At 34.1% G+C, this 25,386-nt stretch overlaps 2 protein-coding genes across 4 annotated transcripts; one reads left to right on the forward strand and one right to left on the reverse strand.

The window, feature by feature from the left end:
* Positions 1-336: 336 nt before the first annotated feature.
* On the reverse strand, positions 337-3,644 carry LOC105770323 (ferric reduction oxidase 8, mitochondrial). 2 transcript variants are annotated; one of them, XM_012591470.2, is made up of 8 exons: positions 3,393-3,644; positions 3,185-3,278; positions 2,901-3,086; positions 2,558-2,795; positions 2,140-2,467; positions 1,794-2,052; positions 964-1,700; positions 337-828 (listed from the first exon to the last, which is right to left on the reverse strand). In XM_012591470.2, exons 1-8 carry the CDS (start codon positions 3,547-3,549, stop codon positions 647-649), a joined length of 2,181 nt encoding a protein of 726 aa, XP_012446924.1. In that variant the 5' UTR covers positions 3,550-3,644; the 3' UTR covers positions 337-646. The 2 variants fall into 2 exon arrangements, with proteins under 2 accessions (XP_012446924.1, XP_012446923.1); XM_012591469.2 differs by having other exon boundaries at positions 2,901-3,089.
* An 18,671-nt stretch (positions 3,645-22,315) lies between these two features.
* Positions 22,316-24,666, forward strand: LOC128041283 (protein LATERAL ORGAN BOUNDARIES-like). Of its 2 annotated transcripts, none has more exons than XM_052630970.1 (2): positions 22,316-22,597; positions 23,573-24,666. In XM_052630970.1, exon 2 carries the CDS (start codon positions 23,581-23,583, stop codon positions 24,136-24,138), a length of 558 nt encoding a protein of 185 aa, XP_052486930.1. In that variant the 5' UTR covers positions 22,316-22,597; positions 23,573-23,580; the 3' UTR covers positions 24,139-24,666. The 2 variants fall into 2 exon arrangements, with proteins under 2 accessions (XP_052486930.1, XP_052486929.1); XM_052630969.1 differs by having other exon boundaries at positions 22,318-22,597; positions 23,576-24,666.
* The last annotated feature ends 720 nt before the right edge of the window (positions 24,667-25,386 follow it).

Here is a 25,386-nt window from a genome sequence, read left to right on the forward strand (position 1 = left end):
GCAAAGATGGAACACATGAGGTCAATTCTACTATTAGTTTTTGTACGTGTAAGTTGTGAATGCAATCCATTTACTCTAATGTGGATTTTCAAATATCAAATTTTATAAAAATATCAGATTCAGATTAAAAATATCAAATTCAAAAAGTATAAGAATTAATAATAGAATTTTACCAAGATAAAACGTGGGTAGTTCATTGTCGCTGTCACAAGCTATTTTTGGGGAAGGTATTGTTGTTTTAAGTTACAATAATCTTGATAAAGGATGATCAAAATATGGTAAAGGGTTAGGCGATGAAGAGTGGCTTTGGTATTGTTGTAGCAATGACAACAACAATGAATTATAAATTTTAGGACCCAAAATACAATTTTATCATTGTATCAACTAACAATTTTATAATTTTAAAAAACGATTAAACTGTATTTGTACCAGTTTTGGAGGCCTAAGGTCCCTGCTGCTACAAGTACTTCTCAATATATACTATCAGCTTCTTTTTTAATTTACATCTTCTTTATATTTCTAAAAGCTCAAAATTCACATAAAGCTAATCAGGAGCACCCATTAGCTACTGATTCAGACATTACAGACTAATTATTATAAATGTGGAGCTATTGCGACTCCATGACTGTAGTTTTTTACCGTGAAACTAAAGTGTAAAGGTGAGGGCATGGAAACTCAAGTATGGTTTCTTTTCCTTATTTCCAATCTGAAAGCATCCAGATTTCTGCTGGCACAATGATGCCACTGCCTCTTTCATTGTTTCTGGTCCGGACACCAACACTCCAATATCAGATCCATTAGTTTCATTCAGGAATTTGGAGAATTCATCTGATGAGATTCCATCATTTCAATGTGTTAAGAAAATTAATCACAACAATATCTGATACTAACATAAACACACTTAAGACCAGTGCAGGTTCTATAAGAATGAAGGGCATACTATATATGTATGTATGACAGTACCTTTCAAATTAGGCCTTCCTCCAAAATGGACTTCATGTTCCTCCTCTACCACACCTTTCGTCTCAATCGAACTTAGTTGCTGTACTTTTTCTTCCTTTGAGGAGACAAGTGGTACTTCTTCCTTCTTCAGCCGTCTCCATCTCAAAACAATAGCTACCAAGCTGGTGCATGCTAATGATATGATGAATGAGGATATGATAAGTATGTCGGCAACCCAAGAGGGGCTCTTTTCTTTAGGAGCCTTCATTTTGGAAGACACGGCCTGTTTTGAAGAGTGATGACCACTAGTATTCTTTCCAGAGGGAACAAATATGTGGTTGAAACAGATAAGAAAAACCAGGAACGTAATGGAAGCAATTCCAGCCAATGCAGCAGTCCAATACAAGCTTTGTGGTCCATGTATTGCGTAAATTGGACCTTTTAAGCCGAAATGAACCGATTGCACTTGAGATGCCTCATTAAGCATTTCTCCTAGTGTTGCACCACACTGCTTTTCCTGGGTGACAAAAACTTTTAGTTTCAGATGACATTTGTTTGAGGGGTGGTTCTGCAGTAGGGAAGAAGCTGATTGTAACAAGCCAATGTATTGTGATTTCTTGACAACGTATATCAACTGGATTCTGGATGGTAATCTATATCTGCTACTGCCATTCCCTTGAGTTGCAGCAATTTCATGCAGTATGCTAAGAAATGGTGTTATCCCAATTCCACCAGCAACCAAAAGTAGGTTGTCATATCTGCAAAGGATTTCTGATTTCAACAAAAATGTGTAGTACAGAATTAAGTTCTAGATATAATGAAATCTCATGCTATATGATTCTTTAGCACACCTCAAAAAGGTCAAAGAGGAAGGACCATAGGGGCCTTCTATTGCAACAGGTATGGGTTTCATCTTATCAGCATCAGAGTCTAGCTGAGCCCGTATATTGTCATATAAAGAAGTTGTCCACCGTCCATCACATTTAACTAAAACAGACATTGTATGATGATCAATGGTCGAACTAGAAGTTATGCTAAAGGAATGCCACTGAAATCTGGATATACTCGGTATCTTCATAAATGTTATACTTGTTGGGGTATATTTCAAGCCTGAAATGAGTACAAAGACCACATCAAAGAAACTTTCTCAAAATGTTTTCACATGGTATATATTTCAGTAAAAAAAGAAGAATTTACCTGTGTCTTTTGGCAGGATAAGTTCTACAACTTTACAGGGATATAATCTAGCTGAAAGAATATGAGTTTGTGGCCATGATTGTAGGATGCGAAGTAGTTTGTCAAGACAAAAGAGGAACACTCCAGCGAAGATCATATAGAAGTGTCGATCTCCGGCATGAAGCAAGAAAAATACTAGGAAGATTATGTACAAGTGGTGCATGTAATAGAAGATTTCAAATCTTTTCCTCCTGATCTGAGGAAGTGATGTGATCCACATAACCAACCCCACAACCAGTGTTATCTCTCCGGCAAGGTATATCCGGCCTGTCCTCTGCCATTTTGTTATCTGTTAGTTGTTCAAACAAGTGTCACTGTAAGATTATGTAGGTGAAACTTAACAAGTAGTACGATAAGATTCGCTCATATTCACTATGACCTCATCCTGAATGTAGTGGCTAACACCCCAGATGAACAAAGTGCTGGCACCATGAAAAGTAGCAAAGCATATCATAGCAGTCCCTAGCCATATATGGTATCTCACAGAAGCTTCAAACTGGATACCAAGTATGCGAAATACGGCCAGTTCCCTCAAGATAGGTAGAAGAAGCAAAGCCAAGCAGGCCTCTGCTAGCAAACCAAATCGAGTTGCCACTCTTAGAAACTTGAGTTGCCATCTAAATTCAAAAGAACACACTCACATATAAGTAACGATGATATTCTTTGATTCTCAGCATCTGTCATTATTTTTTGAATCTTAGTAAGAGATTTTAAGAACTCACAAGTCCAACTTCAAAGATTCCATAGGTGTCAACTTAGTAAAATCGTGAGATATGCGCGTATAAAAGGTCCATGCTAGAAAGAGGATAAAGAGAAATACTGAGAGAATCTCAACACCGGATAAAATGCCCACAAGACTACTTGTAACTAGTGGATTTGAGAAAGCAGCTGTTGAACTCCTTATTTGTCTTCTGTCGCAAATTAAATAATTAAGAAGCGAAAGTTAAAGCAAGCAAATATGTATATATATCCACTTCACAAGATGAAAATGGCATAACTATATTACCTGTTTCTTTGCCCCCAAGATTGCAACTTCAAGTACACAAGTCCAATCATAGCCACAGCAATTACAGGAAACGTATACACCGTAAAGTCAAGACCTGTAATATATAATTGGCTGTTAATTCTAACTGGTACAATCATGTTAGAGAAGAGACTTAAAAACAAATATCTATATAGAAAAAATTGGGTTTCTGAATATCTCAAGTATTTACCATAGTAACCAAACACGGTATTTCGAGCACTGCTTTCAGCTGCTTTCCATTTTTTGGTCCATAAGTTGGTTGGTTTGAGCAGCCAGAGAGATAGCCAGGCAGTGGATATTAAGATCATCAAGACTTTGAGAAGGATAACAACGGCGGCTTTGCCCATCTCTAATTTGTTTCCAAAATAGTTGCAGGAAGGAGATTGGTGAGTTGCAGTAAGTGTGAGAATGGATCAGATATAAAGAGGTTTGGAGAAAAGATTTGGCTCCACTACCACAAGCAGTCGCACTATGTTAGGTGATAAAAAAGATTCTAGTTGGCCCACTACCTGTAACTATAAGGAAAGAGTGCCCACCATTTACACTTACAAAGTCATTAAAGTCACTTCCTTTGTGGTTGGAAAAAAAAAGAGAGAGGATTCTTTTGCATATCCAAGGGGCTTAATATTCAAGTCTCCATTATTCCTATGTTTGACATATATATTACCATGAGGAGATGCAACTAACATGGGAAAATCTTGTTGTATATATGTGACATATATAGTCCCAAACATGGATTTTTCATTTTCAGATTATTGGTATTTATAGGTTTGAATTTTTTGAAAGCGTAAACTATAAAAAATAATTATTTATGCATGATTTAAATTACATTTTGGTTATTGAATTTTAATGGTCAAATATTCAAATTGGACTTAATTTTTAGGGGCTAATCACATAAAAGTCAAATATTTCAAAATGGTCATATAAAACTTAATCTTTACAAAAATGCTCAAATGAAGGTTAAACATTTCAAAATGGTCAAATAAGGGCCAAATCTTTTTTAAAATGCTCAAATAAGGACCAAATTTTTTAAAAATACTCAAATAAGGGCTTTTCAAATGCTACATATTAAGTCTCAAATTATGTTTTTATTATTCTCTTCTTTTCAAGCAATATCTAACTCATCTATAGTGCATTTTATTCTAAAATGATAACATTCACTTAATTTTTACTCAAATTGAGCTGGAGTACGTGAAAAATATTTATTTGAACATTTTTGTTAAGGTTAAATCTTTATATAATCAGTTTTAAATGTTTGGCCCTAATATAAATAACCCTAAAAGTTGGGCCTTAATTTGAGTATTTAGTTAACTTTAACTTATTATATTTTGATTACTAATGTTATCGATTTGTAATATTTTAATTATTGTGTTGTTGCTCGACATTAAAAATTTTAATACCATATAATTAAACAGGTTTTTTTAATTTTTTTTTTTTTTACTTTAATTCTTCTCTCGCCCCTTCTTACCTTGTTCCTAGTCCCTACCAAGCCTTCAACTCCAACTACCATCACCTCCAGCGGTAGCCTCTAGCTCTGGCCATCTTCATCTCATGCACACCGGCACTTAACTCTCAACCATTAACCATTTCAAACCACCATCTTCACCATCCCAGCTCCTCCAACCGAACCAGCAACCCCAAGTTTACACACAACACACTTTCTCCGATCTCACCCTCTGTCATAACTCAATTTTCTCAAGCCTCATAACATTCACTACTACCATCTAAAGGCATTATTACTCTTTTTATAATAAAAATTTAAGTTATAATGGTGAATAATGAGCAAAGTTCATTATTTTTCCAAAATAAAAGGGAGAAATACTCAATATTACAGAAAATGTTAAGAAAAACCTCTTTAATTATCTTTATATTTTATTTTGAAACATTTTAAGAGTAAAGACAACCCAATAACTTTATTATATTTCGGGTTATATTTTTCATTTTACTTTGGTGAAGTGGTATAATGTGAAACATCTTTTATGAAATATCTCTTGGAATGCAAAACAAGGATTGTTTTAAACAAGTGTTGTTATAAATTGTTCCGAACATGAATTGTTCGTGATGCTTTTTTTGAAAAAACTTATTCTAAATAATATTCTTAAAAAAATATAGTTGTTCTAAATAGAAGATGTCCTTGAAACACAATAATTTTAAATAAGAGTTATTTCGAACAATAGCTTTTCTCAATAAGAATTGTTCTCAAATGACATTGCATCGAATGATAGTTGTTCTAAATTAGAGCCCAATTCTAAACATAATTATTCTCAAATAACGATTATTTTAAACAAAAAATTATTCTTCCAGAAGAGATATTAAGCGAAGCAATAGTTTTACTTGTTGTGAGTTAGGTATCACAGTTTCGTACTAAATATCTATATCTACCGAGCATAGATTTTTCATTTTCAGATTATTTGATGAACATCAGTTGTCTGGTTAATTGGCAGTTACTGGTTCAATTTTTGTTTTTATGTTTTTGGTAAGTAGTAAAATCGATGGGGGTTGTTGCAGACACAGACAGTTTAAAGCCGGTGAAAATTAGCTGGAATTTAGCTTAAATAAATATTAATTACAAACGTTTTCAAAAAATTCTCATAAATTAGCAAATCCCTAGGAAAAAGTAATATCGTTATGAATTAGTAATTTCTTAATTTAAATATTGTAAAACTCTAACGAGAAAATCACTTCCAATAATATTATGAATCGACCCTGCTTCCGTGCTACGAGTTTCAATCAAGCTGTAAAAATTGATGTCAGTTTTTTTCCAATAGATTCATCAAGTAAACCCAGATAAAAAAACATCATACGGGTCTGGGTTTTTATTATAATCAAAACACAGTCTTCAAGCTTTTGTTTTCCCTTTCCAAATGATAAATCCCCACAAATTCAGGTTCTTTTTCTTCTTCTTTTGTCTTTTTATTTTCACTCCTCCATTGCTTACCGTTTTCGCAAACTCTTAACTGTATTTCAATCCAAAACGACCACGATGGTGACCAGATTCCCCACCACGAAACTGGACCCAAGATTTCATATTTAATAATTCCATGAAGTTTTGTTGCATTCCAAGGGTTTTGATTTTTGAAGCGCCTACTGTCGAGATGAAGAGTCAAAGCAAAATCATTTTTATTTTACTGTAGTCAACAGGTAATAAAATCATGTTTCGGGCGACACTCAACTTTTCGCAAATCCAGCGGAACCAGCCAATATTGCTGGTATGGACGGAGAAATTTACCGATACGGAAAGTACAACTTGAGGTTCCGATGGGAACATTGTTTCATAAGTTTTTATTGATTCATACTAATATAATAGAACATTTTAATTTAACTCTGTAAGTAACTGTTTTAAGTTATATTTTTAAAAAAATTGAAACCACAACCTCACTTCTGGAATTAAACATTTCCACTGTCATATAACTCACTTTCTACGTAAATAAATATTTTAATAATTTTCAATTAAATTTATGCTTGATTAACTTATGACATTAATTAAACCACGATATAACTAAAAAACAGTTATGACATTAGGTATGGTATATATGGTTGACCTCCTTTGATTAGTCTCCTCCACTTGGTAACTCACAGCACATAAAGTTACATTTATTTGCAAGAACAAAGTTTAAGCATTAAGATAACGTACACGTGGTTGCTGTGACATCCCTCCACAAATGATGATTCTCACTACTAATTCCATTTGCTTCCTCCTCAATCTTGTCATAATCTTCAAGCTTAGCTTTCTAATCCAACTGGACCCCTCCCCTTTGTTCATGCATAAACAGTAAGTGTAATACCTAATTAATGGCGTTAGTGATAATTACCTGTTCAAGGAGGGGCTTACAACCTACAAGGACAGCATTATACAACAAGTGTTTTGAGTACACATGCAATAACAAAGCTACAATGTTTGAACTGTTTTCTACAACAACAAAAAGGGCCCAAAACCGTAGCTTCTCATAGTCCATCCTTGCCTTGTTGATCACAAAAGAAAGAAGCCCAACAACAGTGTCTTTTGATCCTTCTAACGGAGAGGGCTGGCTATATACAAGATGACAATAAATAATTTAACTATTCCGAACTTCGGCTAAGCCAATACTTGCTTTGCTGAACTTGCAGCAATAAAGTCAGCTATTCAGATGCAGCAGGGCTGAATGACTGTATTATGATCATCCAACACGCTTCAATAGATGCTGATTGATAACGTGGATCTTAGATTGTGAGAATCGATCAACTTTGTTTCTGTCAGAAAAGAGAGGAACCCATCTTTTCAGAGTCGTTAACTAACATATGGGTGTTAATAGGACTAATCTGTTTTATGCTTGGTTTGTGACAAACTATGTTTTGTCTTTACTGTGATTTTCATCCTTCCAATCTAATGATGTATGTGCTTATGATGTACAAGGTTTCAGTAAGGTCATAAGATTCAATGATAAGGGATCTTTTGACCAACAACATTACAATTTTCATATTTTTTGACAGTCCAAAACATGATTAATTTTCTTGTTTTAGCTAGTAACCCCATATAATATAAGGTTCTGCAATCATGAAAGTTAGACAATGAAATTAATATGCATGCTTGCTTTGATAATTATCCACCAAGAAAAGGGGTTTTTTTTTCAATAAAGACATTAGTGCTGTTTAAGTAAAATTCCCACCACTAGCTACCATCATAGCGACATAGCCTACACTAGCTTGCAATATAATTATGTAAATTAACACTATCTAGAAGAAACCTTAATCTTAGGTAGTCTAAGAGCCCTAATTCATTGCCACTATACATGCCAACATTACGTTGTTATCTCCACACACCCTATAATTTGCGGATTGTTGCAGACAGTGGACTGATTAGTGGCATCAAATCCCAGTCATTTCACGACAGAAATGTTAATCCATGAAATTACATCTCACTATATCTCCCACAGTCAATGTACACAATATTTTGAGCTAACAAGTTGTTAACATTTTCTAAAAATGCAAAAAAATATTTTCGAAAAAGAATTTGTGCATTTATCTTGTGAATGATATTGGGCCTACCCGACAACAGCTAGTTGATGAACCGAACAAAAAAAAAACCTAAATGTGAATTGCAGGAGTCATGTCAGAATTTATGACACGTGGTCCGTTGGAGGGTAAATACATTGTAATGCTGAGCCTAACAGTCGTACACATATTATTTACTAATGAAATGTGTATAGAATAGGAATAGGACCAGGCTTTGTCCAACATGCTTAGTCTGGCATTTGATGGTAGGTTTTGGGTGGGAGGGGTCTTGGGTCTTTTTATCATCTCTACTGAAAAAGATTCATCTACTGTGAATTTAATATGAAAAACCTAAGCTAAGAGGTGCTAGAGTAGACTGAAACTGATAATAGATGAACTTTGTCGTGCTTTTTAATATCAAAATTTCCTTTTTATCAACTTTGTGATCTGTCAATTCACATAAAAGAATTAATTGTCATTGTATTGACCAGTTAGAGAAGGGCATACTGATAAAGACTAGTGGAATTCATGCCTAAATTTCATTCAATATGCTTTGACCTATCTTGCCACAGCTACAAACCGAGTTTAATGTAATTAGCATAATTAAAACTATTAATGCAGCAGACATAATGCAATACAGGTACAAATTAGCATAGTTTCCTTTACATTTTTATTTTACTCATTTAATTAACTAGTTCGCCTTTTTTTTTAATTGAATATTTTAGACTTTAAAGCGTGCAGGTTGCCAAATTTTAATTAATTTCATATAAGTAATATTATAGAAACTGAAACTCTGTTTAGAACTCTTGAATGGAGTTTTATTGTAGCATATGTTGAGCTAGTCTTTAGGTAGACGTTGTAGCTATGGGTTCATTTTTGTTTGGGGAAAGAGGCTTTGTAATTCTTTTGGTGTTTGTTTTTATTTTGTAGCCATATATTTGAAATTAAGAAATTATACCTTAAATTAGCCCAAAAAACATACTGTACCAAACTGACCAAACACAGAATTTTTGACTAAAGCAAAGGGTGTGAATGTTTTATAAAATTAACTTACAAAAAAAATTATTTGGTATAAATTTAGTCAAAGGAAAATAATTTATTAGTTAATGAAAAATAAGAGTGTGTTTGGTTTCAGAAAACATTCTCTTTTATTTTCAAAAAACAATCTTCATTTTCTATCTTTTGAAAATTAAAAATATGTTTAGTAAATGAAAATAGACTTTTTTTTAATAATGGAAATAGTGAAAATGCCTTTGATATGTAACTTTCAAAAAAATAAAAATAAATTAAAGTATAATTTATTAAAATGTATTATAATAGTTAAATAAAATGCAATTAAATAAAAAAAGGTTTAAAGACTATAAAAATAAAAAGTTGCTTCTAAAAATTCAAACCAAGGTAAATTTAATGCATAAAATGAAATTCAAAAATTCCATATTTTATTTTTTCCAAAACATTTTACTAAAATTAATGAAAACATATTTTTTATTCTTTAATTTTCACATATTTTTCTTTTCATTTTCAGAAATTTATTTTCAAAATTCTTAATCAAACATGGTTTTCTTCACTATTTTCATTTTCCTGATGAAAACGATCATTATTTTCTAAAACCAAGTGCACCGTAGGTCTTTTGTTTTCTGCAAATTCATTTTATCTTTTCACAACTAAAGTTTTTCTTGTAAAAGAGTCTGTTACGAGTAATTTGAATTTTATATTACAATTAAATTGAATCAAAACAAATATTATTATATTAAAAATAAAGTTTTAATTTTAATTCTTAAAAATACTTTAAAATATTAAAATATTCACCTCAATATTTTTTATATTTGCATACATATTTATATTTAATAAAATAATAAATTATTAATATAATTAATTATTTCAATAAAATTATTTAATATTACATTTATTTTAATAATAAATTTTAACAGTAATAATAATATTTTAATATTTTATAATAATATTTAAATAATAAATATATATTATAATTTATAATTATTTAGTAATAAATGGTTTATAGTTAAAATATTAATATTTTAATAATATAAATATGAACTTAAACAAAACTCATATATATAATATTATTAAAATATTAATATTTCACTATCCACTTTTACACCTGTAACTTCAAATTAAAATTTAATTATGCATCGATTATTATTAAATCTATAAGATATTAATTCTTATAAAATAAATTTCAACTATTAAAATGAAACACTTATGTGATATTCTGTGGAAAAAATATATGTTCTACTTGTTTGAAAACAGTTTTCAAAAAAAAAAATATCAAATAATAAAAATATTGTACATAAAAATTAAAATCATTTAAACATTGAAAAATATATACTTTTTTAAAACATCAATCTATTTTTCTAAAATTATTTTAACAGAACAAATACAACCAAAATATAGCCCAAATTTAAACTGCGTAGTAGTAATTTTAGTTCAAAACATTACATTTCGAGCTGCTGATACAACGAGTTGGCTTAGTAATGCCTAAGAAGAATCTAATCTCTAGTAGTGCACTGCTGAACGAGTGACTATGTTGAAGATTCAAGAAGTAGCCTTTTCCCTTTGAAAGCTATGGTTTGAAGTGAAGAATTCTTGATCCAACGTGTGAGTTTGTTGTTGTTGGTTTTTTTTTTTTTTTTAACATGAGTTTTCTATTTCCTTTCTATTTCTTTTTTGAATTATTTATGTTGATACAATGTACAATGAGGAGGAGAACGAAGAGGAAGATGTGGTGGTGCTGACGATGCCAGTTCACTTTAAGAGGTGGAGAGCCGAAAAAGACAAGAGGACAAGGAAAAAGCTGAGAGGGAGACTAAAGAGGATAAGTGCTCTAGGATTTCTTAAGGGCTCCAAAAGATCCACTTCTCATTATTTAGGAGGGCATTCATAGAAGAGGTTCTCTTGTCTACTAGTGTGACATGGTAGGTCGTTGCAGAGAAGTTGTTGTCAGGGAGTAGGTGAATGACGTGCATAGTGGGGACTATTATGTTATAGTTGTACGAACTTGTTATGCTCAAATGGGGTCCAAAGACTTTCAAGGGCGTGTCCACACTTGAAAAGTGATTATACATGACAAGTGGGTCTTATTCTCTCAAAGACTTTCAATCGCTAATAACTTCATGCAAAACCTTGTACTTAAAGTTTTACTAGTGCATATAATTATTACAGTCTTATTCTCTCAGAACTTAACATGCAGAGTTGAAATTCTTACCCAGGAATGGAATAACCACTTATTAGACCCAGAATCATAGTTTCCCTAATTAATGAGGAAGAGGTACATTCAGGCTTAAGGAGAAAGAAGAGGAGGAAGAAGAAGAACCTCTTTCAAAAACCATCACTTGTAACAGCCCGTTTTCAGTGAAATCGGAACAGTGGTTTCGGGATCACAAATCTGAGGTCGGAGGAAAATTTATTTTAACATGATTTTATAGTCTATGGTATGATAGGAATGTTGTACGAAAATTTCGTTAAGAAATTTTGTCGATTACATGTCTAATTTGTTAAAAAAGACTAGATTGAAAAAGGTGCAAAACTTTTTAATTAAAAGAAATAGTGATTAAATAGTTCAAATGGTAAATAAATAAGGAATTTAGGCATAAATATGCCTAAAGTATTTAGCAGGGGCGGCATTGGCTTAAAAACATGATAAAAATGGCGTGAAATAAGGGCAAAATTAGAAATTTTGTCAAATTTAAAGAAATAAATGAAAATTAAAGAATTCTAGATATTTCTTCATCATTTTCAGTTCTAAAATAGACATTGAAGAGGGTTTTAAGTTGGTTTTCAATTTTGCTTCATGTAAGTAAAATTCTCTCCTATTTCTTAAAATTTTTATGTTTTTGTGATTGTTACAATTAGGTCCAATTAACCTTTACCTTTGTTTTGATTTTATTGAAAATTTTGGAAGTTACCATTGATGATTTCATATGATTTTAGTTATTAGATGATGAATTTGAGGTGTTGATGGGTCTTTAAAAGTGTTTTATTAAAGAAATTTTGAAGAAAACATGATTTAGGGATTAAATTGAAAAGATGTTGAATTCATGGAAAATTCTGAATTTTATGGAATTCATGGGATTGCTATTAACATTTATAAAAATTTCTAGGCTTGGAATGAAGATTAAATTGCATGAATTTCATTTTTCGAGCCTAAGGAGGAAATTGGAATTAATCGAAAGTATAGGGGCAAAATGGTACTTTTGCCTAAGATGTGAATTGGACTGAATTGAATATGAATTTCATTAAATTGAGTTAAATTTACTCGTATAAATCCGAATAAACCTAGTACGGAATTGGATCGAGAAAGATAAAAAGTATCGGATTAGTAGGTTCCCGTATACGAACAAGTGTCGGGATAAGTTCGTGTAACTAAATTGTGCACATTTATATGTTTGAATTAAATGTTGTATATGTGAATGTTGAATTGTGTAATTGTTATGTTTATGAAATTAATCATATATCCGAAAATGCCCGATAAATATTAAATCTCGTTTGAATACATGAAAATCGATTAGATACAAAGCTCCCGTATTGGTTGTGGTCTTGCATATGTTGTAGACACACCATAGCTCGAAACAGCGTCCTGTTATTAGCTCTCATGAGCTTCCCGTTATATGGTTCTTGCGAGCTTCCCGTTATAGCTCTTCAGAGCATCCCGATAGGTTGTGATCCTACATGTGTTGTGGACACACCTTAGCTCTTATGAACATCCCGTTAATTGGCTCTTTGTGAGCTTTCCGACATAGGTCGCTTGAACTTTCTGATATATGGCTATCTGGAGCTTCCTGATTAATGGTTCTTCAGAGCTACCCGTTATAAGCTTGCACGAGCTTCCCAAATATGGCTCTTATGAGCTTTCTGCTTACCGTTTATGTGTTTTTATAAGCACTCCCGAATATGAGTTGACGGATTTACCATATTGTACACTTCGTGTGTACTACCCATGTATCCATCGATATTTTAAATGATTCAACGGGTAAAGTTTTAGTATGAGATTATATGAATTCAAGATGAATTGCTATAAGAAATACTTGATATACAAAGATATGATATGTACATGTTCATTCGAAAATTGAAGTGATAAATACATGTATGTGGAAATGGAATATTGATGAGCTCATCCATATTTCTTGATATTTATATCAATTACATAATTAACATGTTGGATGATGATGTATGTGTGTTTAGGTTATTGATTACATTGGTTTGGATGTACTATGTTTGCTTACTTAAAATGAACATGATTGGTAACTTAAATTCCTGATATATTAACTTACTAAGCATTACATGCTTACTTTGTTTATTTCCTCTATTTTATAGTACTCGAAAGCTCGTAAAGGTTAGAAGCGGGTCGGAGCAAGATTACACTATACTTCAGCTCATTTTGGTATAATTAATAAAAATTACATTTGGTATAATGACATGTATAGGCTAAGTTAGGACAAACGATGATATGTTTTGGTTGTAACTAGCCATTGAAATGCTAATGGTGGTATATTTTGATGTATATATGTATGAGGCTATGTATTGTTTGGTATGTGTGTACTTGGATTGGTTAGAATGATATACTAGGTATAAACATATTTAAAAGAGTATTTGATCAATTTGGTAAGTTGGATACATGAATAAATAATATGATGGTATAGCATGCATAAGACTTAGTTTTGGTTTGATTTGAGGGTTATGAATGTGTCGGTAAATGTGTTTAAGTGTTGTTGTAGGCGGAAGGCAAGTTGGGTGAGAAGAGTGGCCTTGAAAATGATCTATTTTTCGTCTACACGGGCAGAGACACGAGTGTGTGTCTCAGCCGTGTGTGACACACGGTCATACACATGGGCGTGTGGTTTGGCCATGTGTCCTCTGCACCTAATTATTGAAAATTAAATTGTTCACACAACCTAGCACACGGGCGAATGACTTGGCCGTGTGATCCAAGTCAGAGAGTTACACGGGTATGAACATGGGCTGGGACACGGCCGTGTGTCTCACATCAAATGCCCATACGGCCTAGGACACAGGCATGTCACTTGGCCTGGCACACGGGCGTGTGTCCCCTGCATCTAAGAAAAATTTTGAAATTACGCAAAAAATTCTTTGAGTACCCGATTTAGTCCCGACTTATTTCTAATGCATAATTTGGGCCTCAAGGGCCCATATAAGGGACATTATGATTGAATATGGTTGATTTCTGAAATGAATAGTAAATGTTATAAATTGACTGTATTTGATCTGTAAACTTTGGTAATGCTCCATGACCCTGTTTTGGCAACGAAAATGGATTAGGAGTGTTACATTTATTAGTATCAGAGCTACGATTTAGCCGATTCTCGGACTAACGTAGCAAGTATGAGTTTAACTATAAATGTCATTATATAACATGTGATAGTGTGATATCTCCTGACCATTTTAAACATGTTTTTCATATAGTAATGTCGTCTAACCGAGTTGAATCCAAGGCAGCTGAGAGCAATGCTCAAGCTTCATTTCAAAGAGCTGCTTCAAGTAATAGAAGGCCCGTATTTGAAGGCCGAGGCGAGGAGGCAAAAGAAGCATTCTTTCAAGTGATGAATGAATGGTTCACTGAATTCTTAAAAGCAAATCCTGCTGTACAATAACCTCCCCCTGATATTCCTCAACCGGTTCCTAATATGCCACAAGGTACAGAACCTGTTAGAATTGATAAGTCCTCGATAGATAAAATTCATAATATAGGGCAGAAAAATTTAGAGCTACTGCTGAAGACGATCCAGAAAGGGCTGAATTTTGGCTAGAAAACACTATCAGGGTTCTGGATGAATTATCTTGCACACCAGCTGAATGTTTGAAATGTGTTGTATCTCTACTAAAAGACTCAACCTACCAGTGGTGGAATACCCTGATTTCTGTTGTACCGAGGGAAAATGTTACATGAGAATTTTTTCAAATAGAATTTTAGAACTTAAACAGGGGAATATGATTGTATCCGAGTACAAACAGGAATTTGTTCAGTTACGTAAATATGCCAGAGAATGTATCTCGACTAAAGTTGCCATGTGTAAACGTTTTGAAAAGGGATTAAATGAAGACGTCAAGTTATTAGTTGAGATTCTCGAATTAAAAGAATTTATTGTACTGGTCTACCGAGCACATCAAGCCGAAGAATTAAGTAAAGAAAAGAGGCAAGTAGAGATGGAAGTTCGAGCTTCGAGTAAAAGATTTATGGGAAAGTCACAATCGTCGGCTTCAAAAAAATCGAAGAAATATCATGATCGTTCTACCACATCTGTGGGGTATTCTAGGAGAGACTGAGGTACTCAACACTCTAATCCGAGATCTCTGGCCCATCAAGTGTTGGAAGTGTCAAAAGTCCCAAACCTAGATGCAACATTGTAATACATTGCATTTCGGTGAGTGCCGCATGAGAAGCGGAGCCTGCTTTAGATGTGGTTCTCTTGACCACTATCTCAGAGACTGCCTAGAAAGGCCTGAAAAAGATACTGTTCAGACTTCAAGGCCTAGCAATCCTGCCCCAAGAGGTAGACCACCTCGTCACCCCGGTAATGTCAGTAGTAGTCGAGGTGCGACGAAAGATTCAACCGTTAAATCTGAAGCATGAGCATCGGCAAGGACATACGCTATTCGTGCACGTGAGGATGCCTCTACACCCAATTTATTACTGGTACTTTTTATTTTCTTGACACTGATATTACTGCTTTAATTGACCCTGGCTCAAAACATTCATACATTTGCACGACTTTAGTGTTTAATAAAAATTTAATTGTCGAGTCCACTGAATTCGCGGTTAAAGTTTCAAACCCCCTGGGCCAGTATGTGATGATGGATTAAATTTGTAAAAACTGTCCGTTAATGGTATAGAGTTATTGTTTTCCAGTTGATTTGATGTTGTTTCCATTTGATGAATTCGATGTAATTCTAGGTGTGGATTGGATAACTCAGCATGATGCAGTGGTAAATTGTACACAGAAATATATTATGTTAAAATGTCTGAATAGTGAGTTGCTCCGTATTGAATCTGATAAACTGGATGGGTTGTCTAATGTGATATCAGTCGTGACAGCACAGAAGTATATCAGAAAAGGATACGATATTTATCTTTCTTATGTGTTGGACACTAAAGTATCTGAGTCAAAAATTAAATCAGTGCCAGTAGTTTGTGAGTATTCGGATATATTTCCAGAGGAGTTACCCGTAGGGTATGCCTTATAGTTATCGGATACGTTGTGATACCACGACATCAGAACGAAGAGCGTCGACTCGTTGGACAACGTCGTGACGAGATGAATGGGATATTGTGCTACCACGATGTGTTCTCTTATCTGATAGTGGCGTTTTAGACTTCAAGTAGGACTTCTTCTCCTAATTAGACTTTGATTGTTCCAGGGATATTTTAGTATAGTTAGAACTCTAATTTTAGCCTATTTAAAGGGATTATTGTATCCCTATTTTGGTAATCCAATCAAGATGTATTCGTTGGCTTTATCTTTGAGGGTGACAAGATGTAGTCACGTATTGGTTTTGGTAAGAGTTTCGTAGTAATTATAGAGAGTATTTTATACCCATTTTGTGAGTGCCTTATGAGATTTAGGGTTTTGTTTACTAATTTACTCTTTAGGATTTTCAGCTTTGTATTCAGGGTTTTAGGTAATGTACGGGTTGTACATTTCAATTATTTACTCTGTATTGTACTCTTGCTTGTTTACTCATTTAGTGAAAAGCCGAAGCCCTCTTTGCCTGTGATTTTTTTCCCTCTTTGAAGGTTTTCCACATAAAATATTTGTGTTCGTTCTTCTCTACTTTTACTGTTTTATTGTTCATACGGGTCAATTTCTTAAAAATCAATATCAGAGCTACGATTTTGCTTCCGTAGATTGACTCATTCAGTGGCAACAATATTTTTGGATATCAAGAAGTTTGACAGATCAAAAATTTCAATTTCTAGCAGTTTTGGATAATTACAAAAGTAGTTGATATAACACCCCTAACCCGTATTCGTCGCCAAAACAGGGTTACGGAGCATTACCAGAGTTTATAGATAATTTAACAGACATTTCATGTCATTTAGCATTCATATCAAAAACCAATCAAAATCAATCATATTGTCTCTTATATGAGCCATCGAGGCCCAATATACACTTTAGAAACAAGTCGGGACTAAACCGAGTACGTAGAAAACTTTTTGGAACATATTAAAATTTTTTCAAAGGTACAAGGGACACATGCCCGATTGGCCAGGCCGTGTGTCTCACACGATCAAAAGACACGCCCGTGTCTCAGGCTGTGTGGGCATTCGAAATAGGGACACACGATCGTGTACCAGCCCGTGTCCAAACTTGAAAGCTTTCTGGCTTGGGTTACACGCCTATGTGCCATGCCGTGTGAATAATTTGAGCATTCTATTTTGCAATTTATAAGATGCAGGGGACACACGCCCAAGCCACATGCACGTATGTTAGGCCGTGTGAACAATTTTGAGTATACTGACTTGTGCAAATTTATAAAATACAGGGGACACACGACCGTGTTACCTGGTCGTATGTTACACACAGTTGAGACACACGCCTGTGTCTCTACCCGTGTGGACGAAAATAGGTCATTTCTAAGCCACATTTCTCACCCAACTTGGTACCAACCTAAACACATCAACATGCACATTCACAAGCCATAACAAGACATTTAAATCAAGCCAAAACCAAGTCTTATACATGTATATCACCATATATCCAAGTATCTAATCTTACTAAATTAACTTAATACATATATAAGCATATTTTACCAAATATATTATCTTAAACCAATCATCAATATGCCTATATGTTTTCCATCTATCAACCATTTCAAACACACATCAACATGTTAAAGCCATATACATACATATCAAAATATACCAATCACAAGCCATATCAACGGCTAGTTTCAACCAAACATTTACATGCCATCATTGGCCAAATTTTGCCTATACATTCCATTATAACCAAAATTGATTTACTAATGGGCCAATGGATAGTGTGATGTAGCTCCAACCAGCTTTCAATTTGAACGAGCTTCTGAGTTACTATAAAACAGAGGAATAAAACAGAGTAAGCATTTAAGCTTAGTAAGTTCGTATAACATGGAATTTAACTTACCACTTAATCAAATTAAGGTAAACATTTAAGGCATAATCAAACCAATTTGGCCAACAGCCTTAACACATATCCTCATCAACCATGTTAGTCACGTATTTCATATGAATATCAAGAAACATGTAAGAGCTCATTAATAATCAAATTTCCATATACATATACTTTCCACATCATATGTTCATATAACATGTACAAATCATATCCATGTATTTCAAGTTTATACCCGTAATAATTCGTCTCGAATTCATATTATCTCATGTCAGAACTTTGCCCGTTGAATCATTCAAAATATCGATGGATACATGGATAGTACACACGAAGTGTAAAAATCTATAATCCGTCAATTCATATACAGGTATGCCCATACGAGCATGTAATCGAAAATCTCTTTCGAGCCATGTAACGGGAAGCTCATGTGAGCCATATAACGGGAAGCTCTTGCGAGCCAATTATCGGGAAGCTCCGGAGAGCCAAATAACGAGAAGCTCATAAAAGCCAATTATCGGGACACTCATAAGTGCTGTGGTGTATCCGCAGCACATGCAGGATCCAACCAATCGGGAACCCTTAATGACAATGTCATTTGTATCCATCGAATTTCCAAGGTTCAAATGAGACTTGTACTTATCAGATATCTTCAGATATATGATCAATACTTATACATAGCAAATATATATTTCACAAACATAACATTTAATTTAAACATATAATCATCCTTATCTATTAACTCCTCTAAATGGTCTATTTTCCATATAAGGACCTCAAATTTTGAATTCCATAGCTATTTGATCCCTTTAGCTACTAGAATTTAACTTTTGCACTTTGTGCAATTTGGTCTTTTTTATCAAATTAAACATATAATCAGTAAAATTTCTTAACAAAATTTTTATACGATATTTCTATCATAATGTAGACCATAAAAAAATTTTAAAATAAATTTTCTTTTGGCCTCAAATTAGTGGTCCCAAAACCACTTTTTTATTTTACTGAAAATGGATTGTTACAGCAGATGTGGTCGAGAACGAGGGTGATGATTTGTTGCTCTCCACATAATTTGATTGAAGGTGGAGTCGCGTCAGATGTCAAGTATGTGCCTGATTTAGGGAAGAATCTCATCCCCTTTTGGTCTTTAAGACTCGAATGGTTTATAGAGTGTTTGAAGCGAGGTTGGCCGTATAGGGTAACAATCAAGTGGAGAGAGTTGGTGTTTTTTCTCCTATTCAGGTTTTACTGGCCGTTTTTACATTATACAACTTTGATTTAAAAACTATGAGTCTTTCAGTTTCCAAGTTCGAGCACGATTTAGACTTGGTTAACATTTAGCAAAATTCGAGTTACACCCGTAATGGGACATGGAAAATAAAGTTTGATAAATACGATTCAAGGTGGAGATTTGTGAGGTGTGTCTCGCATTTATTGGACACATTATAGGCACCTTAGATGAGAATCAAAGAGCAACCGAAGAATGGCCAAAACATGTCCGACATCGGGACGAGAAAAGTTGGCTCGTTGGGATAACGCGATAGATGATGTCATAACGAGGCGAATGGGACGTTGCAACGTCACGACATGTTTTCCTATTTGGCAGTTGCGTTTTAGACTTCAAGTAGGATTTCTTTTCCCAGTTAGACTCTGATTATTCTAGGGATATTTTGGCAGCTGCGTTTATTGGTGTTTTCAATGTTGTTATTATTTGCAAAGTCGTATTTTATGTTCATCTTTTAGTATATGATCTAAGCTAAACTCTATGTGGGTGTGTGTGGGGGTGTATGTGTTGGGGATTTTTTATAACTCCCTTGAAACCACCATGCTATATAAGTGGTACTAAATTAAGAATTTGCATAGTGGATTTCTTGGTTAAATGAAATAAAGTATATTAGTGATAGTAGAGAAAGTTGATGGATGCCGAACGAAGTTGAAACAAGTAGTATGTTATGAGATAATAATTCGAGGTATAGACTAAATTATAAAAAAGTGAAAAGTGAAAAGTGAAAATATGGAAAACTTGAAGGACTAAACTTGTCTTTATACTGAGTGGGATGGCTCAAATTTAAATATTAAAAATTATCAAGGCAAAATGGTCATGTTGCAAGTGAGATATTTTGTGAAATTACCAAAATTCCCTTAGATATTAATTCACTTGTGGTAAAAATCTGAAAATATTTGTGGTAGAAGGTCAGAAAGTCTAGTTTCTAAAACATCAAACGAATCTTGATTTTGAATTTCTTGGATTGAGAATTAAATAATTCAGTGATTGCTACTCAAGTAGATATCCATGTTATGTGAATATGTGAAAACATTTGTTATGCCTATATGAGAATATCGTGAAAGATTATAAATAATATAAGTAGACTAATTGATAAGTGATGTGAATTTAAAGAAATGCTTATAAGTGAATGTGAACTCATGTTAATGAATTGCTTATGTAGACAAGACTTGAACTTGTTGGATATAGTTGGCATATTATAGGAATATTCGAGCGCTTCTATGTTACTCGCACTCCAGTGCCGTTATAATTTGCACTTCGGTGCCCCTGACATATGCACTCTGGTGCCCCTAACATAGCACTTATGTGCCCCTGTTTATTCTAAGCATCCAACTTGTTCATTCAAGTTTTTTATGGGCTAAGCAAATGTGGTATGAAATATGTGATGAATAATCTTGTTTAAGTAGTGATATCAATTAAATGTATATTTAATTTATTGTTATTCAACTAAAACTAAAGGTAAGATTTGAATTCTATGAGTACTTACTAAGCTATTCATGTAGCTTAACGTGTTCGTTGTCTTAAATGTGTAGATTGAATATTGAGTTCAAGAGGATCATTTTAAAGTAGGTTGACTTGGTTCACCTCTCATTACCAAAGGAAGGCTTGAAGAGTATGAAATTTATACTTTGGTACTTAGAATTGTATGTCCATAGGTTTAGTACAATGTGAATGTATATAGTAATCTAGTTTGATGGTACAAAACTATACATTGCATATTTGTTGGTATTTTAGACTTTGCGATGCTTAAATTCTTTGATGGAGTAAAATTGAATTATATGAAGTTTGGGTGACAATTTTAGTGAGATATCCTTTACTTGACTTATTGATTAATCTCGGTAAGGGATATTAAATGTTTCAGGTGTATTGTAACAATGCTTTTGATTTTCATGTTTTCCTAATCTTTAAAAAGTCAATTCTTCCCTCTGCTTTTAAGTAGTAACACATCCACCACCCTGCCAAGATACCGTCAACGACATGTTATTGACAAACACGGTCCAAACGCTTCTCTTTTTATACTTTTTTTTTTATTATCAAGGATTGAGGGGAAGGGTTGTGCGAAGTTTAAATCTAAGACCTGATGTCAACAAAAGCCTAAACAATGCAAGTCATTTGTCACTACACCAAGCAAATTCATCAATTTTGTATTTGATGGAACCCGATTAATTTAAATATAGTAATACTATTTTTTTAACTTAATGTTTTTAGAATTATTTATTATTTAATGGTGAAGGGTATTAAATATACATCTTCGCATTATATTTAATTGTTTATGCTTTTAATTACCTCATGTCATATTATATTTAACTGAATTTTAGGTGGAGTGAAAAAAGATTTGAGTTTAAGTTTTCAACTGATATTAATCCTAAGTTTTATCCTTGTACAACCTTCACCCTTTAAAAAAAAAAAAAACTAATAGTTAACACTTGTCTTGGTAATATTTAAAATTATAGTCTCAATGCATTATGCATTCTCAACTTCAAATTTATTGCTAAATTTGCATCTAGCAAGCAATCATCTCTTTTTTGTCTTTGCTTTTCCTTTTCCTTTGGCCTCCCAATTATTAATACGTATAATTCTCCATTAGTTTGCTTTAACTATTGTTTTCTTTGGATTAGGGAATATATGGTAAGTCGGAATGCATGAGAAGGAGAAAGAGAGAGAGATGATGCGGAATGAGAAATGGGAGACATCCCCACATCCCTCATATTATTATTAGATGCAAGGTCATAGTCATTCTTTTAGTGTACCTCCCATTTTATTACCTTTGTCTTTTGCCTCCATTCCATCCCCATCCACTAAATGCTCTTTGCCTTCTCTTCTCTCCTCTCCTCTCCATTACCCTTTTTCTCACTCAACTTTGCAGTTCCCTTTCTCCTTCTCCAATTAGGGTTTTCCTCTTTGTAGCGATAAATCTGTGAGGTTAGGTATATCATCACTTCACTGCCCAAGGCTGCCTTATCTTGGTAGGAGCAAACAACTTCCTCCTCAAACACAGCTAGCTCATTCCTATAAGGGGAAAAGGTACTTCCCTTTTTATTCTTCTCATCAATAAACACAGATCCAAAACAGGATATTATATATGTGTAGCTGCTTTCTTCTTTTCTTTGCCATTAACATATCTTTTCTTTTTTTTTTCTTTGTTGGCAAGCTAAGCTAAGCTAAGTTAAAGGCTCTAGTTTAGGGCTTTCTTATGTTCGAATACCTTAAATATACCTATGAAAAGATAAACTTGTCTTGGTGATTTTGCACTTCTCAGATCAGATCCCATCTTCATTCGATTGCAGAAAGGATCCTATGACTTTACAGCTGCTCATACAACTAAATTTGCACCGCAAGTTAATTAAGGAATAAATTATTTTATATATATAAAAAAGAGACAAACTTCGGAACCAAAATTGATGGTGTGGCAGGCACAAATCCTTGTGTGAATCATGAAGGTCCAGTTCAAGAATTGAACTTCTTTTCTTTCTCTCTAAACGTACAAGATATTAGTAACTAAAGAAGGAAAAGAAAGAAAGAAATTAAGAAAAAAGAAGGCAGCTATATATGCATAAAATAAATCAGTGCCCAGATTTAAGAAGTTGTGTTTAATTGTCTATGCAAGGATGTATGTTCCAAAAGTTCTCCCTGTTGTTTGTCTCTGAGAGTGTCAGAAAGGTGGCCATCAAATTTTTTTTCCTCTTTAACTTCGAAACTTTTGGACTTATTTCCTTTGGTAAAGCAGCTGCTTAGATTGCTAGATACTGATCATATAGAAGATACGTTCAGGAAAACCCTAGTAAATATAAATCATAGATTCTTCAAGAGTGAACCCCTACCCAAGTTAATTATGAAATGAAAAGGGAAGGAAAAACTGAAAAATATGCAGAAGAGGTTAAATGGGAATATAGTTTTCGAAAACAAATTTAAAATCCCATCATTATAGAAGTAAAATATCTCTGCTTATGCTCCAAACTTGGAGCTGATAACAAATGGTTGTTGCGATTGTGTGCATAGCAGTGAAGATGGCTTCCTCCAGCTCTTACAATTCACCCTGTGCTGCTTGCAAACTGTTGAGGAGGAAATGCATGCCAGGTTGCATCTTTGCACCTTACTTCCCACCGGAGGAACCCCAAAAATTTGTGAATGTTCACAAGATCTTTGGAGCAAGCAATGTGACTAAGCTCCTGAACGAGCTCCTTCCTCACCAAAGAGAGGATGCAGTGAATTCCCTTGCCTATGAAGCTGAGGCAAGAGTAAGAGATCCAGTCTATGGGTGCGTTGGTGCCATCACTTTCCTGCAGAGACAAGTTCAAAGGCTCCAGAAAGAACTGGATGCAGCTAATGCTGATTTGATCCGCTATGCCTGCAACGACATTCCCACAGGCTTGCCTCAAGTGACGGGGGCGAGTACGGTTCAACCTCCTCTAACTCCCCGTAACAGGCTAGCTGAGTTTAATAGAAGGGTTGGTAATGAAGGAGGAGGATTCTATCAACTCCCTGGTGCTCTTCCTTATTCTTTCCCTTGGAATGATGCCTCTTCAGGTGATATGAACGATGGAGGTGGAGAAGGCGGTATGTGAACCAACTTCAATTTCAGATAATATGCTCCGTTTAGGGTTTCCCTATATGGGGCATATGATCTTGTTGGGATGGGTGTTACTTTTGTCTGGTTTATGGCTAGCCTGTGCGTTCTCGAGCTAGAGATATTGTCACTTAAGTACTTGTAGTAATATTGTTTGCCTTACTATCAAAATTTGGTGGGTGCAGTAAAACTCTTATGGTTGTCCTGCTAATACCAGGGGCTTAAAATGTGTCATCGGCATTGTACTATATATGTTGTGGGGATTTGGACCTAAAATAAGGGGGTAATAGAGCTATATCTATTATGGCAACTGAACCTTTTGTTGCGTCATTAGTGCAGCAGCAGCTCCGGGCGTGGGTGCATGTGGAGTTGCTCTTCCCTTGTCATTTGTTTTATGCTTTAAAGAATAAGTGAGATGAAATAGTTGCAGTGTTAAGGTCGAACTTTAAAAAGGATTCTCCAAGCCTAAGTAGTCTATGCCCTAGTCCTCCTTTACGCTATTTATTCTTACCTTTCTACTTTGTTCTTGAGGACCACCCGGTTTAATTTTATTCATAGCCACGGATTTCAAATGCCCAAAATTCAACCCCAAGTTGCTCCTGAATAATTAATCACTATTTGTGTATATTTATATAATATAATATAATATGCAGCAAGTTAGATTCTTAAATATATATATGATCCGCCGGCTGACCTTCCAGCAATAGCATGTTCTACTAATATTATTATATTAGTGTTTTACTAATTTAAAACCCCTATACGTATGAAACAAATTTAAACAAAATTGAACAGTCGGTGTCACTACTTTTTTTTCTGCTTTTTGATTAATCTTATTCAAACCTCTTTGAACTTTAAGTAGGTTGTGCAGAAAAATAAAAAAGAAGGAAAAGGGAGGGTGTGAGTTTGAGCAGTAGCTTCGTAGGTGGTGAGACCCAGCTGGCTAGAGCTAGCTTGCTCCACCTCCCATTTCCATGGTAACAGGTATTTCAAACAGTGAGTCACAGTTACTGTCGTCATTGGATCCGATATGTAAAACCATTGGTTTACTCCTTGTTGCATGGAAGGTTTGTTTCAGCTTTTTCTTCCCCAGCCATTTCACTATTAGCAATTAGGATCCCCCCACATCACATTAACCTACACTACAACAGTAGAACCCCATTCACAAAAAGTCTCGACACTCTCTCTCTCTCATAATTTTGCACCCTTCCTGTTTATTTTTCTATTGGTTTATATATACTTTTTTAAC

Source organism: Gossypium raimondii, chromosome 5 (assembly GCF_025698545.1).
Source record: "Gossypium raimondii isolate GPD5lz chromosome 5, ASM2569854v1, whole genome shotgun sequence".
In the NCBI taxonomy this organism is placed as follows: domain Eukaryota; kingdom Viridiplantae; phylum Streptophyta; class Magnoliopsida; order Malvales; family Malvaceae; genus Gossypium; species Gossypium raimondii.